The 19,845-nt window shown below is 41.4% G+C and overlaps 1 protein-coding gene across 6 annotated transcripts in view; it reads right to left on the bottom strand.

The window, feature by feature from the left end:
* Positions 1-19,845, bottom strand: part of ADAMTSL1 (ADAMTS like 1) — an 890,060-nt gene that overhangs the window by 101,372 nt on the left and 768,843 nt on the right. For all 6 annotated transcript variants that reach the window (XM_043567319.1, XM_043567318.1, XM_043567320.1 and 3 more), the window contains one exon: positions 1,264-1,391. In XM_043567319.1, coding sequence (XP_043423254.1) covers positions 1,264-1,391 — 128 coding nt within the window. The remainder of the gene's footprint in view (positions 1-1,263; positions 1,392-19,845) is intronic.

Raw genomic sequence — 19,845 nt, 5'->3', positions numbered from 1 at the left:
TGTAGCTGGAATACATTAGGAGAAAAGCAAGTGTTCTATTCACACACCAAAATAGGCATTAAAATTATCAGTCTTTAATCTACCCCTGGGCCCCTCAGCTTGCCTTATTCACTGCTGACTTTCATCTTCCCTGGAAAGCCTCCTGCTAAAGGTCCCTTTTCTGATCAGCCTTAGGTCATGGGGGCAGAAATGCTGTTGCTAAACAGATATGCAAGGGAGTAGCATGTGTGACTGGAGAACAGTGTGACAACATAATCCCAGCATGGACCGATGAGGTCAGTGTGGGGTGATGTTGGCTTTTCTAGCATCTACTGAATCATCTGACGGGAGCAGCAACTGAAAAGAATAAATACAAACACATGCAACATACTGCCAAAAAGACTGCCTGGCCCAGATCTGAGAAAAAAGATCCTCCTTTGGTAGGATAGGTGGATAGGGAACAATGAGCTGGGAGTTAGGAGGCCTCATTCCCTTCTTATCTCTACAACCAGCTGAGTGGTTGCATGACCTCAGCTTACCTGGCCTCTAAGAAATGAGGGCACTGGTACAGTTGGTGTCTAAGGTCTCTTTCAGTTTCACAGGCAAGGATTTGTGTCCTATGTAAATGAGGTTTTATAAAGTACATGATGACAAGACTACAACCTTGGGAGACATCATGTTCTGCATTGCAATGTTCTTACATCACATGTGTAGAATGTTTTGCCTGACCTTTATGGATAAGGGGAAAGTGTTGGCAGGTGCAGTACAGCAAGAGGTTTAAATAAAACAGAATCAGAGAGAAAAACACTCATGCTTTAAACCATGACCACAGAATTCCAACTACCCATGAGTCTTGAAGTGTTCTTTGCAACAGGTGTAACAAGGAGAAATGACAGGTCATGGCTCATGTTCCCTAACATGTTATTTACTAGTACACAACTCCTTTGCTTATGTTGTTCTTTCTTTCTGGAATATGTCACCCACCTATACTTATCAAAGTCCATTCATTCTGACTCTGACATCTCCCAGATGGGATGAAATGTCCTTGCACACCCTTAGGTTATCATTTACAGCACTTATTTCATTCACTCATTCATTCATTCATTCATTATACCTCATATTATACTTCATCTCCATTTAATTATAACTATAGCTTATAACCTTTCTGAAGGCAGTGTCTAAATCTCATTTATGGATGTGTTCCTGGGCCGGCTTGGCACACTGTAGGTATCTACTCAATAACGGCACAGCAGTGAGTCAAACTACACAGGATTTTCATGTTACCTGCTAATGTGACGGCAATGGAGACAGAGTCATATCCCAAGGCATTTGTGGCATTGCAAGTGTAGAAACCCACATCAGCTTCCACTGGTGCCAGGATCTGTAAGGAATCATCTGGCTGTAGAAGAATCCTGGAGCAACAGAAAAGAAATGTAGACCTGGTCACGTCAGTTGACTCCTTTTTGGCATTTAATACTGGTAAGGCAGGAAAGAACAGTGTTTTAAGACAGAGACAAACCAGCCACAGTGACACTCAGGAACTCAGGCTCTCTTGCCACTATGTTTGGTGTGATTCTGATAGCAACCCCAAATGAGCCTTTTGATTGCTTAATCAGCTTGTTGATTATTTGATCTAAAAATACCAGTTGGAGTAGATAGCAGATGTGTGCTGAATACATAGAACACCCACAACAGGGATAAGAGGGGATGTTGGAATGAATGGTGCAGATGGATTTGGAAAAGGCTTATTATGGAAAAGGAAAAATCATAAAGGAGGACTGAGCTTTATTGGATGGTGAACAATAGGCAGGGCTTCCAGATATGGAGAAAGGCATATGGAGTAAAGACTCAGAGGTGAGAGGAAGCAAAAAGTCAAAAATATTGATGGGAGAATCTTGATGCATATGTTTGAAGGAAATTGTATGCCTAAATACCTCTCAATTCTAGGTAGTCATACATTCATCTATTACCTTCAGAGCCTGTGAACATTAGGGGGTGTAAAACTCAGATCTAATTATTTCCCATAATACTTAATGAAAGACCCTCTGTAGGAGAGGTGCACAACAGAATGAAGGCAAAGCCTGCCCTTTAGGGCAATGGTAGAGAATTCCAGAATAATCCCCATCTAGTTCAGACACTTTGCTTCCCCTGAAAAGAATTATAAGAATCACATTGTGAGTGTCTAACATGAGCTTCAAAACCCACTCCAGTCTCAGTCTACTATTTTTTCTTTTCTGGATTATGTCATTTCTAAGAACTAGCTGCTACATCATGGCAGTTAGTGACTAATGATGACTTGAAACTGATATCTTGGTGACTTGGTGAGGCTGATGATAACTGGAATCTGTTGATGGAGGTGGGGATCCAGACGGAAGGGAGGAGAACAGGGTAGGAGGCTCAGAGATCCAGGGCCTGGACCTGCCAGGGCGTTAGGTTTGTAAACCATTCAACGCACAGAAATGCCTTAGAGGTGGCTTGTAGCCTCCTATAGTCAGTCATTTCCATCTTTGTGATAATTTCCACCTCCCTAGTTTCAAAAGGCCCAAAGATCTGTTTACCTAATATCACATTAACATCCATCCGTAGGAGGTAAGTTGGAAACAGGGGTCATTTTTCAGGAAAGGGGGAAAAAGCACATGAAAATGTCAGAAGAACTCAAAAGACTTGGTGGTGAAATTAACACTAGGAGTCGGACCTGCTGCCCCAACAACACGTTCTCCCCACTATACAATTCTTTTCTTTCTTCACTATTTCTCCTGTTGGGTCCTCTGCAGACTCTATAGGACTGGCAGTTTGGCACTGCCTCTTGTCAGCTCTTAGTTATTCTGAGGTGGGCGACCTGTCTGGCAATGAATCAGGCTCCCTCAAGTCTGTCTTTGGCCTTGGGCCTATTGCACTGCTTATTCTTACTTCCTGTCAGGAGAAAGGCAGGAAGGGGGAAAAGCAAGGCTTACATGTTTCAATCTTCAATCTAGTTATGCAGTTCTGGTAAAAATGGGGAAGGAAATAGAAAACCTCAGCTAAAGGGAAGTTTCTGGATGGTCTGTGTTTGATTCAGTGCCATTCCAGACCATCACCTTTACCGCTGAGGACAGTCAAGATTTTGTGGCATTGAACTGGAGCTGAAGCTTCAAGAGGGATGGGAGAGACACCATGGTAAACTGTGGTAAAACTCATCCACTTATTCATTCACACATCCATCAAATGTGAAGTGCTTTTTCTCTAAGTCAAACAATTACATGTTAGTTTCTTTCAAAGAAGCTAATAAGAGAAAGATGACTATCCAAATTTCTGATCTCTGGTAAACCACATAATATGTAATAATGTCACTAAGAGGAATCTTAATAGACACCACATATTATCATTGTTAAATCCCTTCAGGTATTCAGACTGTTTTAAGGAAAATCAAAGACTGACTTTATGATATAAATCTTATGATGTCCAGGAACATGTATGCCTCCATAATGATTTCCAAACAGCAATAATAAAAGCAGGCTTAATCAAATTTCATGATGACTGAGTTTAGTCAATCATTATTCAGTTTTACTACAATCAAAAGGTAGGGATTAGAATTTGCTACATTCCCAAGTCCATTGGTATAGTTGCCTCCTTAAAACCAGCACCCTCTCTCTCTTCCCTACAGAAAGGTATCTTGAACATTCAGAGCAGGAGGCTGGAAGACAGGTCTTCTGAACTTTATTTTGGTCCTGGTACTGCTTAAGTAGTCACCACTGGCAAATCTCTTTACCTTCCTACATTTCAGCTTATCAATATCTAAAACCCAGTTGAAGTAGGTTTTCCTACTCAGAGGAAATTGTAAAAATAAGGTATATAAAGAATTTCCAGACTATCTTTTGGTATTTCCAATGATGCTTTTATAGGTAACCTTGGACATTCTGAATGAAGAATTCAACGCAAGGAAGGACAGGAGTGGTAAGATTGTAAGAAAGGAAGAGATGCTATTGGCCAATTCTCTCCAGCCCCCAATTTATTAGATCTCCATATTCAGATCATTTTTTCCCCCATAGAACTACTGTATCTGCCTGATCTTATGCAGGAAGTGTAAACCACAGTGGGTCTGAACCACCTACTTTTTAAGGTGGGGGTTAGCTTTTGCACAGGTGCTACTGAGTGAGCCATAATGCTTTCTGAGCTGGTCTGAAGCTTGGAAAAGATTTCCACAAAGGTGATAAAGAGGAGTAGGAGAGCTTTCACACCAGGCTAAAAGCCATAAGGGATGGCAATAGTGGGAATGGAAAGGAATGAACCTAAGTCTTGATATTCACCATTTGCATGTTCTTTTATTACATAAAATGTACACATAGAGATAAAGAAGATAACAAAACCTACATGGGACAAAATCTGAATGTCACTTATTGCATATACTTACAAATTATTTATACTCATAAAACTGAACCTTTTAGCCAAAGGGGGGCTACAGAGTTATTTGGTAGCAGAGTCAGAATTTGAAATGGAGATTCTCAGTCTAGCATTCTTTTTTTCCATTTATCATGTCTTTGATATGTCCTTCACATTGACAGTTGGGGGTTTGGAGGCTGCCACCAGGGGGAGCTGTAGTTATGGAGAGGGTTCCTATGCAGGGCTCTCTAGGAAACATGACAAGGCAAAGGAAAGGGCTTGCTGTGGAGAATGAGGTCGGCTTTAGTCTCTTTATCTAGCCTGGCATCTAGGGAGAGAGATTCTTGGGGAAAAAACGTTTTCTTTGTATTTCAGGCGTCTACTCTATTAATTTAACTTAATTTGTTAGTAGCTGATTTCTGTCAGCTTGTATTTAGTTTTCAGATTTGACAGGCCTGTTTTAGAATGCACAGGCACAGAAACATAGTGCTGCTTTCCAAGCAAAACCAGAAAGATTTCTCTGGGGTTGTTTTGGAATTTAAGGAATCAGAGAATGAGGGGACATGAAATGGGGCATAATTAAGGCCTACATAGAAAATGGTCCTGTGGTCACATTAGGCATATTAATACTAGCTGCTTTTCTCCCATACCCATACCCCACTTCCCTTTTGGTTTAATGAGCTAAAACTTAACTGCTTTATTTCTTTGGTCATAGTGTTAGCCAGAAAATAAAGGAATTTGCTTTTCTGGTGGCCTTGTAAGCTTCTTTGTGACAGAATGTCTTCTCAAGCATTCTAGCAATGAAGGAGCAGCTGAGAGAGTAAAAATAATTACTATAGTTACAGAAGTATGGCCCTGATAAACCTTGTGAGTACGATATGGACAAAGTGTCCATGGGCCAGTCCTATCAAGGACAAGCTCCTTGAAGTGAAGTTGTCTCCTCTGCATTTGTAATGGTCAGTGAGAAAGTACTCTTATTTGAAAAGGAGGCGGCTCTGGGGGTCTAAAAGAAAGCTTCTAGCAATTCTGAGAGTGGGGTGGTATCATGATGCCTTCCTCTGAATCCTTGGTTTAGCTGTGGAACACTACGGTCTTGTGCAGGCCCATCTCTCAAAGTGACCTCCATGACCAACCACGTCTAGCTGCTATGGAGAGGAAGGGTTCTGATTTCAATCAAGAGAGACAGAGTCATGTGGAGGTCATGGGTAAGCTTTTCAACTCTGAGCCTTTAAGTTCTTTCTGCAAATGGAGGATAATACTGACCTCAGACAATTCTTATAAGAGTCAAAGGAAGGAGACCCATTCTTATGGTTTTGTAAGTAAAATAAATAAGCTTCAACGTCAAATGCATTTAACAAATTGGTATTTTTTAAAAATGATTCAGGTGGTAGTCACCTATGTTATCATCTTGGAACTCCTTTTTGAGAGGAAATTTTAAAGGTCTGGACACAGAAACAGCCATTGGCGACACAGGCCACGATGTTGTACCATCTCAGGCCTCCCACCATGACAAGCAAGCATTTAAAAAAAAAATTTTTTTTTAAGTAAGCTTCATGTCCAGCATAGAGCCCAATGCAGGGCTTGAACTCATAACCCTGATATCTAGAGTCAGACCAAGCCACCCATGTACCTCTGATAAACAAGCATTCTTAGACCCATTTTAGGTCTCAACACAGGACTGGATGCTGGAAATCATAGGTACATTCTTTCTCTTTAGAACAGTATCTTCCTCTCATCCTTGCAAACTTAACCTGTCCCGCATCCCAGCAGAAACTTGTTGCTCTAGTCAAGATGGCCTCTTTGGCTCTCCTTGTCATTAGCTTGGGGCTGAATTCATGCTCTTTCTCCTCCCATCTCTCCTTCCAAATTCTCCCTTTCAGTTAAGAATGAGTCAAGTTTTACCACTTGTGTTACCACTGTCCACAAGAATTTCTTCCTTTCCTGATCATCCAGAGTTGTTCTGAGCTGTACTACAAAAACTTTCTACTCTACAAGGTCTCATTTTTTCAGTTAGGTGGTAAACTAATACTTCAAGGGCTGAGAGTTTTTTACCTCTTTCATAGTTCCCTCTTCAATAGTTCCCTAGCACAGTGCTATCATGCTGGATAGAGACTTCAGAATAATGGAGCTAAATATGATCATGCTGACAATATAGCATAGTGGTTAAGAGAATAGACTCTGCAGGCAAGCTGCCTGGGTTCCAACCCCAGCTTTACTCTTAGTCACTTTGTAACCTTGGGCAAGTCATTTCTTAACTTCTGAATGTCACAGTTTCCTTACCTATAGAATGAGGAGAATTATAGCACCTATCTAAGATTGTTGGGACTATTCTACCTGTGCTCAGGTATTTAAAGATCGCACATGATCTGTTGGGATGAGCACTGGGTGTTGTATCTAAGCCAATGTGACGATAAATTATATTAAACAAAACAAAAACAAAGCAAATGATTGCCCAATGTGTTAAAACCTATGGAAATACAGGTTGTTGTTGTTATTGACATGACCATCACTGTTATCATTCACTCTTCATGTCTGAGCCTATGTATTTTGGATGCTGTGAGGAACTGTTCTGACAAGGGTAAATGACTGAGAAATGTAGAGGTTTCAAGGAATAAAACCAGGCACGTGGAAGTGGGTGGACAAGGGTTTTTTTGTGTGTGAATGAGCAGGGACTGAGCCACAATGCCTTTACCTTGGTGGTAGCACTGGGGGTGGAAAGGAGGAGCAGAGACTGAGGTCACATGGCATGTCAGCTTGGCAACCATCTCAGTTCTATTCTTGACTCCAAAATTTCTGAATAAGTACAACTACTTATTTTCATAACTGCTTTAACACTATTAACCAAATGCTGAAATCTTAGAATGCTTAAAAAAAAGCCAGAATCCTGCAACTGCAAAAAAAAAAAAAGTATATAAATAATGAGTAAAAGAATGAGATTTGGTAAAAAGCAAGTCTACAAGGAAATACATGAAGTGAAAGCCAGCTGTGTAAAGAACATCAGCTCCAAACTCTTAGGAAAAGATGCTGAGGACTCTTACTTACTCTGAAATGCAGGTGGTTTTTTTTTCTCTGCCTAGAAATTTTTTAGATTAGGATAATTAAATCTAGCACAAAGGGACAGTGGGGGCTGTTACTTATTAGACAAGTGTATAAGCTTTCTACAATTTTATTATGTCATCCTATTAGATTGATATTTTTATCCCTTTTGAGAGAGAAAGCAAAAGCTCAGAGAAGGTAAGCAACTTGCTCAGCTAGTGCATGGTGGAATCAGGAATGGGGAGTGAACTTTGACCCTTAAAAAAACTGACCATATCCAGGAATCCACTGGGGCCTAATAGTAAGCCAAGTGGTTTGGCTTCATTTTGGTGGGGGTAATTTGTGCCAAGGTTTGTAGTTACTCAGGGAAATAGACAATAACTAACAAGAATATTCTGGATTTTAAATAACTAGAAGGCATGTGGTTTGGCCTCATTTTTGTTGGGGGGGGGGTAATTTATGCCAAAGTTTGTAGTTACTCAGGGCAATGGATAATCACTCACAAGAATATTCTAGATTTTAAATAGCTTGAAGCTGGAGGAAAAAAAGAATGCTGTGAGAAGACCTCCTCTGTGAGCAAGAATTTTTTTTTTCTGAAACCAAAAATTATAGTAGCCTAGAGACTTGCAAGGGAGAGTTTTGTTTTGTACAGATATTTTGGGGAACCGATTTGAGGTTCACGAAGAGTTTCATATCACCATTTGGCTAGGGCAACTTTTTATAACCTTGGCTGTTTTTAATGTAATTGCCAACTAAAAGTTATTTGATGCTGGAAGCTTCAGGGTTGCTCCAGGTGGAAGTATAGAAAATATTCTTGGAATGGGAAAGGCCACCTGACCACACATTCTTAACCCTGTCCTAGTACTTTCTGCCAAACTCTTCAACATCTTTCTCTTCAGAAACTCATGAAATCTTGAATTTGCTAATACTTGTAGTTTTATTTGCTAGCTGGGTAATTCATTTCAAACTGTCAAGCTATGCATGAAATGACTCTGACTTGATTTCCTCTTGGCCTGGGAGAGGGATCAAACTCTGGTCAGCTGCCACCTGCTTTTGTCAACAGAGTTTTATTGGAACACCAGCATGCTCATTTAAGTGCTTTCTATTACTGCTCTTAGGGTACAATGGCTGAAATGAATGGTTGGGACAAAGATAGGATGGCCTGCAAAGCCTAAAACGTTTATTATCTGGCCCTTTACTAGAAGGGTTTGCTGGCTCTGACCTAGAACATGGAGGAATTTTCACTTCAGGTTTGTTTCAGTGCCTTCCTCATTTATATAACCACGTTAACCACTTTATCGGAACTCTGCCTTTTTCTAGGACCATTTTTTCTAAGAAGAATAAATGCTAGAGGGATCTTTGGAGACCTCCTAACCTTTTGGGGAACAGAGAAGGCTGGACTCTAAGCTTCATTTGTGCCACCTGGTTGTCACGATCTTGTGTCCTCTGATGCTCTTGTGACCCTTGCATTGACCTTCAATACTTCTCCCCCCACCCCCCCCGAGACCCAGGTATTTACTGGGATAGCCCCCTTTCCTCTGACTTACTATTCCTATAGTTTTCAACTGGGAAAAACATTTGTTATCCCCACTTCCTTTAGTTCTACAAAGGAAACAAGCCAAACCAAACTAAAACTGGTTTCTTCTCTCCCTATCTGCCCTGCTCCCAGTTTTTATAGTCTCTGCAAACTTGGAAACTGCATTTCATATGCTTATGACTTTTACATATAGCGTTATTCACAACTGTGGTTCTCAAATTGACCCTGGAGGCATTTCCCATTTGATTCTCTCCTCCATTCTGAGAAGTTTCCATCTGTAAATACTCTGTGTTGCCCAGGCCAAAGGCTTCCAAGTACTCCTTAATTCATCTCCTATTCAACACCATTTTGGAAAGTTGTCCAAAACTGTCTGGGAAGTATAAGCATAGAGAGCATACACATTTCTCTTTTCTACCAGACCAGAAACAATAGCAAAAAAATGTCAGAAGAATATAAGCATTCTCCCCTTTTGCCTGGATTTAGGCTAATTCCCTATCACACTATGTTTTCCTTCATACCTTTCTATCTCATCTCTTTGAACAACTGCCTAGGTTGTTCCCTAGTTCCTCAAAATGAGAATAAAGCTCCTTATTTTGTGATGTCCTGGAAGATGGTATGATATAATGACCTTCTATCTATGTATCTCTCTCTATGATTATATCTCTATATATGATTATAGATGCTGACGTATGAGCATCCATTGTATGTCAGGCACTTTACAGATTCTATATGTTCTTCATATTCTTGCTCTTCTGTAGGGTGGGTATAATCGTTTTAATTTAGTAATGAGAAAACCAAGGTTCCGAGGGGTTAAAGAGGGCTCACATGGATACTAAGTGGCAGAACAGGAATTCCAGCCTAAGTTGCTCTTGCCCTACTGTCCTTCTACCACTGTGGGCTGCCCTCTGTGTTAACTGATGAACCACCCGGCTGCTCTTCCTGACCAAGGAGGGGGGTAGGGTAGGTCAGAAATGACCAGCATGAATCAGGCAGACCCTGAATAGAAGGAAAACAGGGACAGGCTTAGGGGTTAAAAGGCAGAAACTCCTTGACATTAGCCCTTTCCCTATGATTCCATGTAGATAGATTATCACATGTGAGTCACTTCCCACCCTTAAAAAGGAATCAGTGTTTTCTTCAAAGTATCTAATTTCATATTATTCTTCATGTTCATCTTCATTCCTTTGAAAAATCCCGTAACTTTTAGGAAAGGCTTGTTTAGATGCTTTAAGGCTTATATTAACTGAACTATGTATATTATGTTGACTGTAGCTCACCCCTGGGCCAGAGTGTTGAATGGCAAATCAAGACTTCTCTGCCAGTGTGGGCTATCAGCAACATTTAGATTTTCTCAGAGAAAAGGATCAATCTTCAGCCAGCTTTCCCCCCAATGTGGTAATTGTACTTCCAGCACCTAGTTTAGAGAATCTGGCTTTTCTTTTCTATAAGGAAATCAGCAGTGTCCTTACAGGTAGTGTTTCCGGATTTGGGTTCAGACATAGGAACGCTGAATGTACATCTGTCCATATTACATGAGCCTCCTGGTATTAGATGTGGGGAAGAGTTACTTGTGAGATTCTTTGGCTAGCGTTACACTCCATCCAAATGCAAACTGGAGTTAGCTTCTGCCTGAGTTTCAGCTCAATGTGATGAAGTCTAGGAGGGCCCACTAAGCGTTCAGTGTTTGTACAGAGTAACTGAAAAGCAAGGAACAGTTTAGTTTCAGCTTGCTTTTTGGTCTAGGTCTCTAGACACACATGTGCACAGGCCATAAACACTGTAAACATACACAGAGATGCAAATACATATGTCATGATTACAGTGCTTACTGAGCACCTATTATGTGCCCAGTACTGTGCATATTTATATGGGAAAGTGTGTGTAAAGGTAGAGCAATAGAAAATAGAAGAAAGGCTTTCCCTAAAACAGATGTGCCAAAATAAAAATGAAGGCTCACGGATTGCAAGCCAGCTGGCTAGAAGACAGAATGTTAACTTATGCTAGATCTAGCTGACCCCAGTGGCTTCTTCTTAAAACAATGGCCAAGTCCATGTATTCAACTAAGGTTAATATCAATACAAAGAAATAGTCCCTGGAGCCATACTTCCTTGGGTTTAAATCCCAGCTCCACTACTTATTAAGTGTGAAACTTTGGGCAAGTTAATCTAACATCTCTATGCTTCAATTTCAACATTTGTAAAATTGGGATAGTAACCTCAAAGCATTATTATAAGAATAAAGGAAGACCTGTAAAACACTCAGAACAGCACCTCGCTCAAAGCAAGTGGTTAATAAATGTTGATGATGATGATGATTTCTTCATTGGCCTAGATGTGATGGGAGATAGGATGCCACAAGGTATTTATTCTCTGTACTTATTTTTTTTAACTTTTAAAAAAGTTTATTTATTTATTTTGAGGGAGGGAAAGCATGCACACAAGTGGAGGAAGGGCAGAGAGAGAGGGAGAGAGAGAATCCCAAGCAGCTCTATGCCATCAGTGCAGAGCCCGGTGTGGGGCTTAACCCCCACGAACCATGAGATCATGGCCTAAGCCAAAATCAAGAGTCAGGCACTCAACTGACTGAGCCACCCAGGTGCCCCTATTCTCTGTACTTATTCTTCTACAGCAATCCTTTTCAAATTGTACAGTTGTGTGACACAGAACCTTAGGGTTTCCTGACACTTCTCTAATGGAGAAGATGTGGGCAGGGCAGAAATGTTTAATTGGGAGTGGGTACCACTCTGGAACTCTGCTATAATTGCATATTAAAGACTGGAAGTTCAGATTATGCAAAACCATATAGTCTATAGTCTCCAGTGATTAGGAAAACTCCCTGCTAATCACTAGTGTTCATCATTTTTAAAATTCATTCATCCATCATTTTATCATCTGTTGAGTGTCTAATGTGTTCTTGGAATTGTGCAGAAATTAACATACACTCTTAAATATCTGCCCTTGAAGAAGAATATCTGCCTTCTGCCCATAATCCAGAAGGTATTGTGGAAAAACAAATAAGGAATTCTAACACACAGTGGTAGGGTGATCTGAGACAGAGTACAATGTGTAGGGTACTATGTGGGTCATGTAGGGGGTCACTTTGGGTTCAAATCCAAGTTCTACTATGCCAGCTCAACTGAGCCTTAGGGTTAGGCTTCTGGTAAGGAAGGGTAGGATGAGGTAAATCTGAAGCCCAGGCAAATTCATAAACAGCAAGTAACTGGGTACTGGTGAAAGGCATAGCTCAGAGGGGTGAGATGGGGGGAGTGTAAGAGATGGTAAGAGATGAAACGAGTGAGGGAGACAAATGTCAGATGACAAAAGGTGTTGCACATCATACAAAGTCACTTGGAACTTATTCTTCAAGTGATGGCAAGCCATTAAAAGAATTTTAAGCATGAAAGCTGCATAGACAGGTTTGCTAGAAAGATACTCTGGCAGTAGCATATCAAATGATCTAGAGCAGGAGTCAATACATTTTTTCTGTAACAAGACAGTAAATATTTTAGTCTTTGAGGGCCACCTATAGTATCTGCTGTATATTTTATTTCTAGTTTGTTTTAATAACCCCTTAAAAATTTAAAACCCTTCTTTTAATAACCCTTCAATAACCTGGGTTCAAATACCAGCTCTACCACTTACCAAGTGTGAAACCTTGAGCAAGCTGACCCAAAAACTCTGGGCTCAATTTCAACAGCTCTTTGAATAACATTTTTAAAAGCCATTTTTAATAACCCTTTAAAAAACATAAGAGCCACTGGCTATAATTTGCCAACCCCTGGTCTAGAAAAGGCAAATACAGAATTAGAGGGTTGTTGGAATCATCTAGAGTGGACAAGGGTAAAGCAAAGTAGAGGCAGTGAAAACAGAGAAAAGTGGAGGAATGAATGAAAGAGCCACTGAGGAATAAGAACAGTCTAGAAATAAAAATATTTTGCCTTGGGAAGCTGGATAGGTGGGAGTACACTTTCCTAGGATAGGGATTCAGGAGTTTAGTTTTAGATATACAAAGTTGACATCTTTGTGGGGCATCTGGTAAGGATGTCCAGTAGGCAGCTGTGCATAAGACTCAGAAGAGAGATTCGGGCTGGTGCTAGACACATGAGAATCATTAGCATCCAGGGGAAGAGAGTGAGACTCCCAAGAGGGTAGATAGGAGGCAGGCAGGGGAAGAAAAATGCACAAAGACTGAAAAAGAATAGCCAGAGAAGTAGGAAGCAAACCAAGTGTGTGTGGTTTCTGAAGAAGCCAGCATGTGTTTTTAGGAAGAAGTGCTTAGCCTTCTATGGAATGCTACTCAGAGATCAGATAAGAAATGTTTTCGGATACCACTTTCTTCTTCTTGAACTGGTGCAGCTACTCTGGAAAATAGTATGGCGGTTCCTCAAAAGGGTAAAGATAGAATTACCCTATGATCCAGCAACTGCACTATTAGGTATTCACCCAAAGAATACAAAAATACTGATTTGAAGGGATACATGCACCCAAATGTTTATAGCAGCATTATCAACACAAGCCAAAGTATTGAAAGCCCAAATGCCCATGGACTGATGAATGGATAAAGATGTGGTATATATATATGATAGAATATTATTCAGCCATAAAAAAAGAATGAAATCTTGCCATTTGCCACAACATGGATGGAGCTAGAATATATTATGCTAAATGAAATAAGTCAGTCAGAGAGAGACAAATACCATTTGATATCACTCCTATGTGGAATTTAAGAAACAAAACAAATGAACATGGGGGGAGGGGAAGAGAGACAAACCAAGAAATAGACTCTTAACTATAGAGAACTAACTGAGGGTTGCTAGAGGGGAGGAGGGTGGGGGATGGGTGAAATAGGTGATGGGTATTAACGAGTGCGCTTGTTGTTATGAGCACTAGGTACTGTATGTAAGTGATGAATCACTGGATTCTAAACCTGAAACTAATATTACACTGTATGTTAACTAACTAGAATGTAAGTAAAAATTTGGAGAAAAAAATAAAGATAATGCCATATATTTAAGTCTTAGAACTACGAAAAGAAAAAAGAATATGAGGTGGACCAAGAGAAGCCAACTCTATAATAAACTGAGGGAGAATATTAGGTGGTACTTAAAAATCATAATTAACAATGCTGGGGGGCACCTAAGATAGCCACCTATATGCAAAATATTTCCAGGGTATAGGCTGGCTACTCCAGGGCTATCATATTAATGTTTATAAACCACTCAGGTACCATTAGTGCATGAGACCCATGAGGTGAAGCTACAATACTTCTTTCTTGGTGGACATTGTAGGGCAGCAATATGGTGAAACCAGTCAATTACAGGTCCACAGAGCTAAGGATTCAGCAATGAAAGCAAAGAGAGAATAGGGCAGAGTTCTCTTGTTTTCTAAATCAAGTGGCATCGCAGCCCCTTGAAAACAAGTTTCTAACTTACTCCCCATGGCCGTGCTGGAAAGCCCAGTTCTTTTTTGTTCTCAGGCTGAACCAGGTAGCCACACTTGGTTATTTCAACCTCTAGCCAGTCCAGAATGTTCCCTGAAAACTGGCAGATTTGGAGCCTGTTAACTTCCACATGTCTGCTCCCTTCACACACACAGGTACTATGCAGTTTGCCTCAAGTCCAAGGCCTGGTGTGAATTCAATCCAACCCATGTGAAAGTGTGTGGGTTGGTGGGAGTCTGTGAGGGAAGTCAGGGGGCAGGGAGGGTGCCTGGAATTCCTAAGTGTCACCTCAATGTTGAGTTCTGTCTCCACCAGATCTTTTTTTTTTTTAATTTTTATTTATTTTTTTTCAACGTTTTTAATTTATTTTTGGGACAGAGAGAGACAGAGCATGAACAGGGGAGGGGCAGAGAGAGACGGAGACACAGAATCGGAAACAGGCTCCAGGCTCTGAGCCATCAGCCCAGAGCCCGATGCGGGGCTCGAACTCACGGACCGCGAGATCGTGACCTGGCTGAAGTCCGACGCTTAACCGACTGCGCCACCCAGGCGCCCCTCCACCAGATCTTTTAACAGAATTAAAAGCAAGTGCTACTAGGAAGTGCACCTTCCTCCCCTTTTCTCTCTCAACATGCTTCTTAAAGATGGTCCTTGAGCCTCCAGCCTCAGAGTCACCTGTGGTGCTTGTAAAGTATGAATTCTGGGGCTTTGCTGTAGAAGGTGTTTCTGGGGTAGGGTAGGATGTGCGAATCTGCATTTCTAACAAGGTCCTGGTGATTACTGTGCACACTGAACTTGGCAACTCCTCTAGTCAGAGCTTCTAAACGTTTAGAAGTTTTAAGAGAAGTATTCTGCCCATTGGAGTTTAAAACAAACTCAGGGGCCAAGGTATTTGACTCCACACCAGCCCTTTGATGTTTCTTAGCTTCTGGAGAACAGTGGCTTTTATTTATAGTCTCACTGGTGCCTACCACTGTATCTGATGCCACACATGTATTTGTGGAGTTGAAGGGGTGATTGGAGAGGAGACCTTACCACTTCCACTCATGCTCCTCTACAATCCACTTGCCACAAAGGAGCCAGTGTGAGTCTTTACAAATGGAAATTAGATCATTTTACTTTCCCGCCTAATATCCTCCAAAACCTCCCTCTGATACTCAGACTAAAAGCTAGATTCCTTCTTGAGGTCCCTGGTTAGCCTTATGGCCTCATCCCATATCACCTCTACCTTCTGCCTACCACAGCCCAGCCAAATGAACTTTTTTGGGGGATTTCTTCAACACACCAAACTCTCTTCACTTCGGGGGTTTTCCACTGCTTTCCCCTTGTCCAGGAGTGCTCTTCCTCCTGATGTCATATTGCTAGACACTGGTCATCATTCACATCTTGGCTTACCAATAACCTCAGAACACCCATCTAACATGGCCACCAAATCACTCCCTATCACCCATTTCAATTTTCTGTCCCAAACATATCACCACCTGATGCTTTTCTTGTGTACTTTTCTGCATTTATTGTCTTACTCCAATCATTCATTCATTCGTTCACTATTTGCTCAGTACCTGTTTGGTACCAGGCACTATTCCTAGCACTGGGGATATGGCAGTAAAGAAAGTCTCCACCCTTATGGGCAGGCAATCAACAAATCAATATACATCAGATGGTGATAAAATTCTGTGACTAAAACAGCAAAGTTAAAGGGATAAGGGGTGATGAGGAGTGCTCTTCTGAACAGTGACCGTCAGAAGGTCTTTCTGACGCAGAAATTTGAGCAGAAATCTAAATGCATGTAAATTGCTAGGGGACGCAGACTTTTTCATTCACAATACTCCCAGTGGCTAGGTGTGTGGGGGGCACATAATAGGTAGATTAATAAATGCTTATGGGATGAATAAATACCTATACCATCTTTTAGCACTTAAGCACTGCATTTACTTCTCTGGCTTCCATATGAGACTTTCAGTTTGACAGGGAATGAGTCTTCTTTTTCTCTATCCCCAGTATCTAACGTAGGGCCTGGTCCAAGTATGCACGGAAATATTTGTGAAATAAGGGAGAAGCAGGGATTATGATGAACCAGTCTGTCCTAATACATTCAGAGACATCCCATAAAACTATTGCTTGAGAAGCTGGCATGTGCTTCTAAGAATCACGTAAATTCATTTCAACTAGTAAATTATATGTATGATGAGATACAGTAGTACCAAATTGATAGTGATTATTTCATATAATGAATTTCTTTCAGATAAAACTTTGGCATATTTAAAAGCCAAAGATGTGGTAGACTTGTCTTCAGTTACTTTCCTCCTCTCTTGACCTATCTTGCTGGCTCAGGCTACTGAGAGTATAGTTTAATACACTGCAAAGTCATACAGACCAATAGCCAGCTGAATCTTGCAGATTCTTTCAGAAAGATGGATTTGGTACTAAGCAAAAACAGACTAACGGAACTATAACAGTGGGCATTTCAGCACGTCTCTGTTGGAAAATAAATGAGCATTTCTGAACTGCTACCGGACATAGGAATGATGACAAGCAATGAAACCCAACACAGAGAGGTCACCAACAGCCCATAGCAAAGCAGTCCCAATGGCGGCTCTGTGCCTGTGTGCTCTGTGCAGATATATTCACTTTCTTTTCTCAAACAGGACTCGGAAAACTGTACAGAAAATGAAGCTCCAGCCATATTTCTTACTGGCCAGCTAAGTTAAATGGAGAAATTATGACGTCAGAGATCAGAATCTGAAATCTCTAATTTTCCTTACGGTGTGCCATTAACTTGCATCAGAAAGCTCTGTTAAGGCTAGATCTAGAAAAATCTTGAGAGTGGCCCAAACTGTAAAACTTTTTGTCTGTACCCCTCACGTGTGATCCCTCTTAATGCTACTCCTCATCCACACTCCCACCAATGTCCTGGTGACTTTGAAGAGCCAGGACTGGCCCTCTGTTGTCTTCGTCTACACCTCTAGTGCATCTGCAGCACCTGGCTTCCATGTGTCTTTTTCTAGCAAGATTCCACTGCACGCTCTTCATCATAAAGACATTAGGGTCAGATTCTCAATACCCAAGGAGGTGAAAACTAAATTTTTTTTAATGTTTATTTTATTTTAGAGAAAGAGACAAAGAACATGAACAGGAGAGGGGCAGAGAGAGAGGGGGACACAGAATCTGGAGTGGGTTCCAGGCTCCAAGCTGTCAGCACAGAGCCCGACGTGGGGCTCGAATCCATGAACTGTGAGATCATGACCTGAGCCGAAGTTGGACACTTAACCAACTGAGCCACCCAGGTGCACACCCGAGGAGGTGAAAATTTAAAGGTGACAGTAATGTTTCCTAGGTGGTATTTCAAGAGCTCTTGGTATCCTGGAGATGGCTGGGGCAGAAAATTGTTCATTGATCAAAGAACTATGTGGAAAATCATGCATACTCTATTGTTCACTTGGAAAGTCACAGCACATGCTGGAATGCTTAAAGGAGTTAAAAAAATGGAAAAACCAAAATAATTTTCAATTGGGGGATAGTTCAATGCACTCGGGAACAGTAATCAGCCATTAAAAATGGTGATACGGATCTCTACATACTATAATGAAATGTCTCCTAGACATGTTGTTGAGTAGAAACCACGTCAAATTTCTAAACATGAGTAATATCCCATTAAAAAACCAAATCATATGTGTGTGTATGTGTTTTATATATAATACAATAAAATATATAAAAATTCCAAAAGGATGTATACCAGATTATTGAGAGAGACAGACTCTGGGGAACAGAAGTGAGAGGATGAGGGAGACTTGTATTTGTACTTTATAGATTTAGGTATTATTTGAATTGTTTTATAGACCCTTTATTACTTTTACAATAAAAACAAGAAAAAATATCAAGCACGATATTAAAAAAAATAGAGGTAAAATCCAGCAGTAAATACATCTGTTTAGCTTCAAGTGAACACATCCCAAGCTCGTGCAATCAGTGTACCCCCATTTTGTGGAGCTCAGAAAAAGCTGCAACAAAGCTTGAAGTTATTGTACTCAAGGCTCTTCCTGCTCCCCACTAGATACTGGTTTTTATCTTCTGTGGTCTTTTGTAAATGAGTAAAGGAGGTAGAAGGGACCTCAGAGATGATCTGGTACAGCCTCTCCCCCTCCTCCACTTTTTTTTTTTAAGTTTATTTATTTTTGAGAAAGACAGAGACTTAAGTGGGGGAAGGGTGGAGGGAGGGAGGGAGGGAGGGAGAGAGAGAGAGAGAGAGAGAGAGAATCCCAAGCAGGCTCTGCACTGCTAGCACAGAGCCCAATGCAGGGCTTGAACTCAGGAACTGCAAGATCTGAGCTGAAACCAAGTGTTGGACACTTAACCAACTGGGCCATCCAGATGCCCTGTCCCTCCCCACTTTTGAAATGAAGGGACTAAGGCCATACAAAGTGAAGGGTCTTTCAAAGATCAGCCTGAAGCCCTCAGTGCCCATCTGACTCCTTCTGAAGCCCTCCTTCAGTCACCAGGTGATCCAGATGGGCTGTGATCCTTGGCCTTCATAAAAAGTATCTAGCACTCAAGGAAATTGTCACGACCTCTGAGTAAGCCATGGGCTCAATGTTCTCCCTGCAGTTTCAGGCACAACAGAGTCCTGATGACCCCTTTCCCCCTTCCCAACAGCTTACCTGTCTACGGCTTTTAGGAAGAAGTAAGGGACCCTGGAAAGAGCTGGTAAAAAATAGCAAGGGTCTTGAGGCAACTTAGCATCCTGAGCCAAGTACAGATGAGTGGAAGCATGAAGTTACTCATTCACTCAAAACACCATGGGCTTGAGTTGGGCAGAACGGGGTTCGAATCTGCCCTCTTGATTCTGCCTTTTACTATCTAGCCAACACTGCGAAGCTCCCAAACTACCCCGGGCCTCAGTTTTCTCATCTCTGAAAAGCATGTTCCACATGCACAGCCAACTGCTACTCCCTTCAATTCCAGTAGTATAATCCTGGGCAATAAAATGTTACCTACACTTGAGAAGCTGATTGGCTGGTGGAGAAGATGGCATGATTTGGTCACAGTGGGTGTGACAGGTGCACTAAAAAAGAGGAATTCCAGTGCACACCACCCCCCCCCCCCCCGCCCCGAGTACCAGGGCACCACTCTTCCCCTATACCCAACATCCTGGGGGTTTGACACGGGGGCTACCTCTTACTGACCCAGTGACCTCAAGCGGATTTACTCCAACTTTAGCCTGACCCCAAAATTTGTTGTAAAAGACTTCTTGAAAGAAATCACAGCAAGAATCATAGCAATCAAGCGGTCAAGGAAAGTATGAGCTGGGGAGGACCAAGAAGCAAACAAGAGGAGAGGTTCTCAAGGCATGCTGCCTGCATTCAAACCCTCTCTCCAGTGCTTCTGTGGGGGTCTCACATCTGTGCCTCAGCTTTCTTTCGTTGATATGGTAACAACAATAGTATTTACCCCCTAGGGTTTTTTTCTTTTTTGAAGATTAAACAAGATAGTGCCCA

Source organism: Prionailurus bengalensis, chromosome D4 (assembly GCF_016509475.1).
Source record: "Prionailurus bengalensis isolate Pbe53 chromosome D4, Fcat_Pben_1.1_paternal_pri, whole genome shotgun sequence".
In the NCBI taxonomy this organism is placed as follows: Eukaryota; Metazoa; Chordata; class Mammalia; order Carnivora; family Felidae; genus Prionailurus; species Prionailurus bengalensis.
The sequence above is the reverse complement of the archived record's forward strand: the minus strand, read 5'-3'. Positions and strand labels throughout refer to the sequence as shown.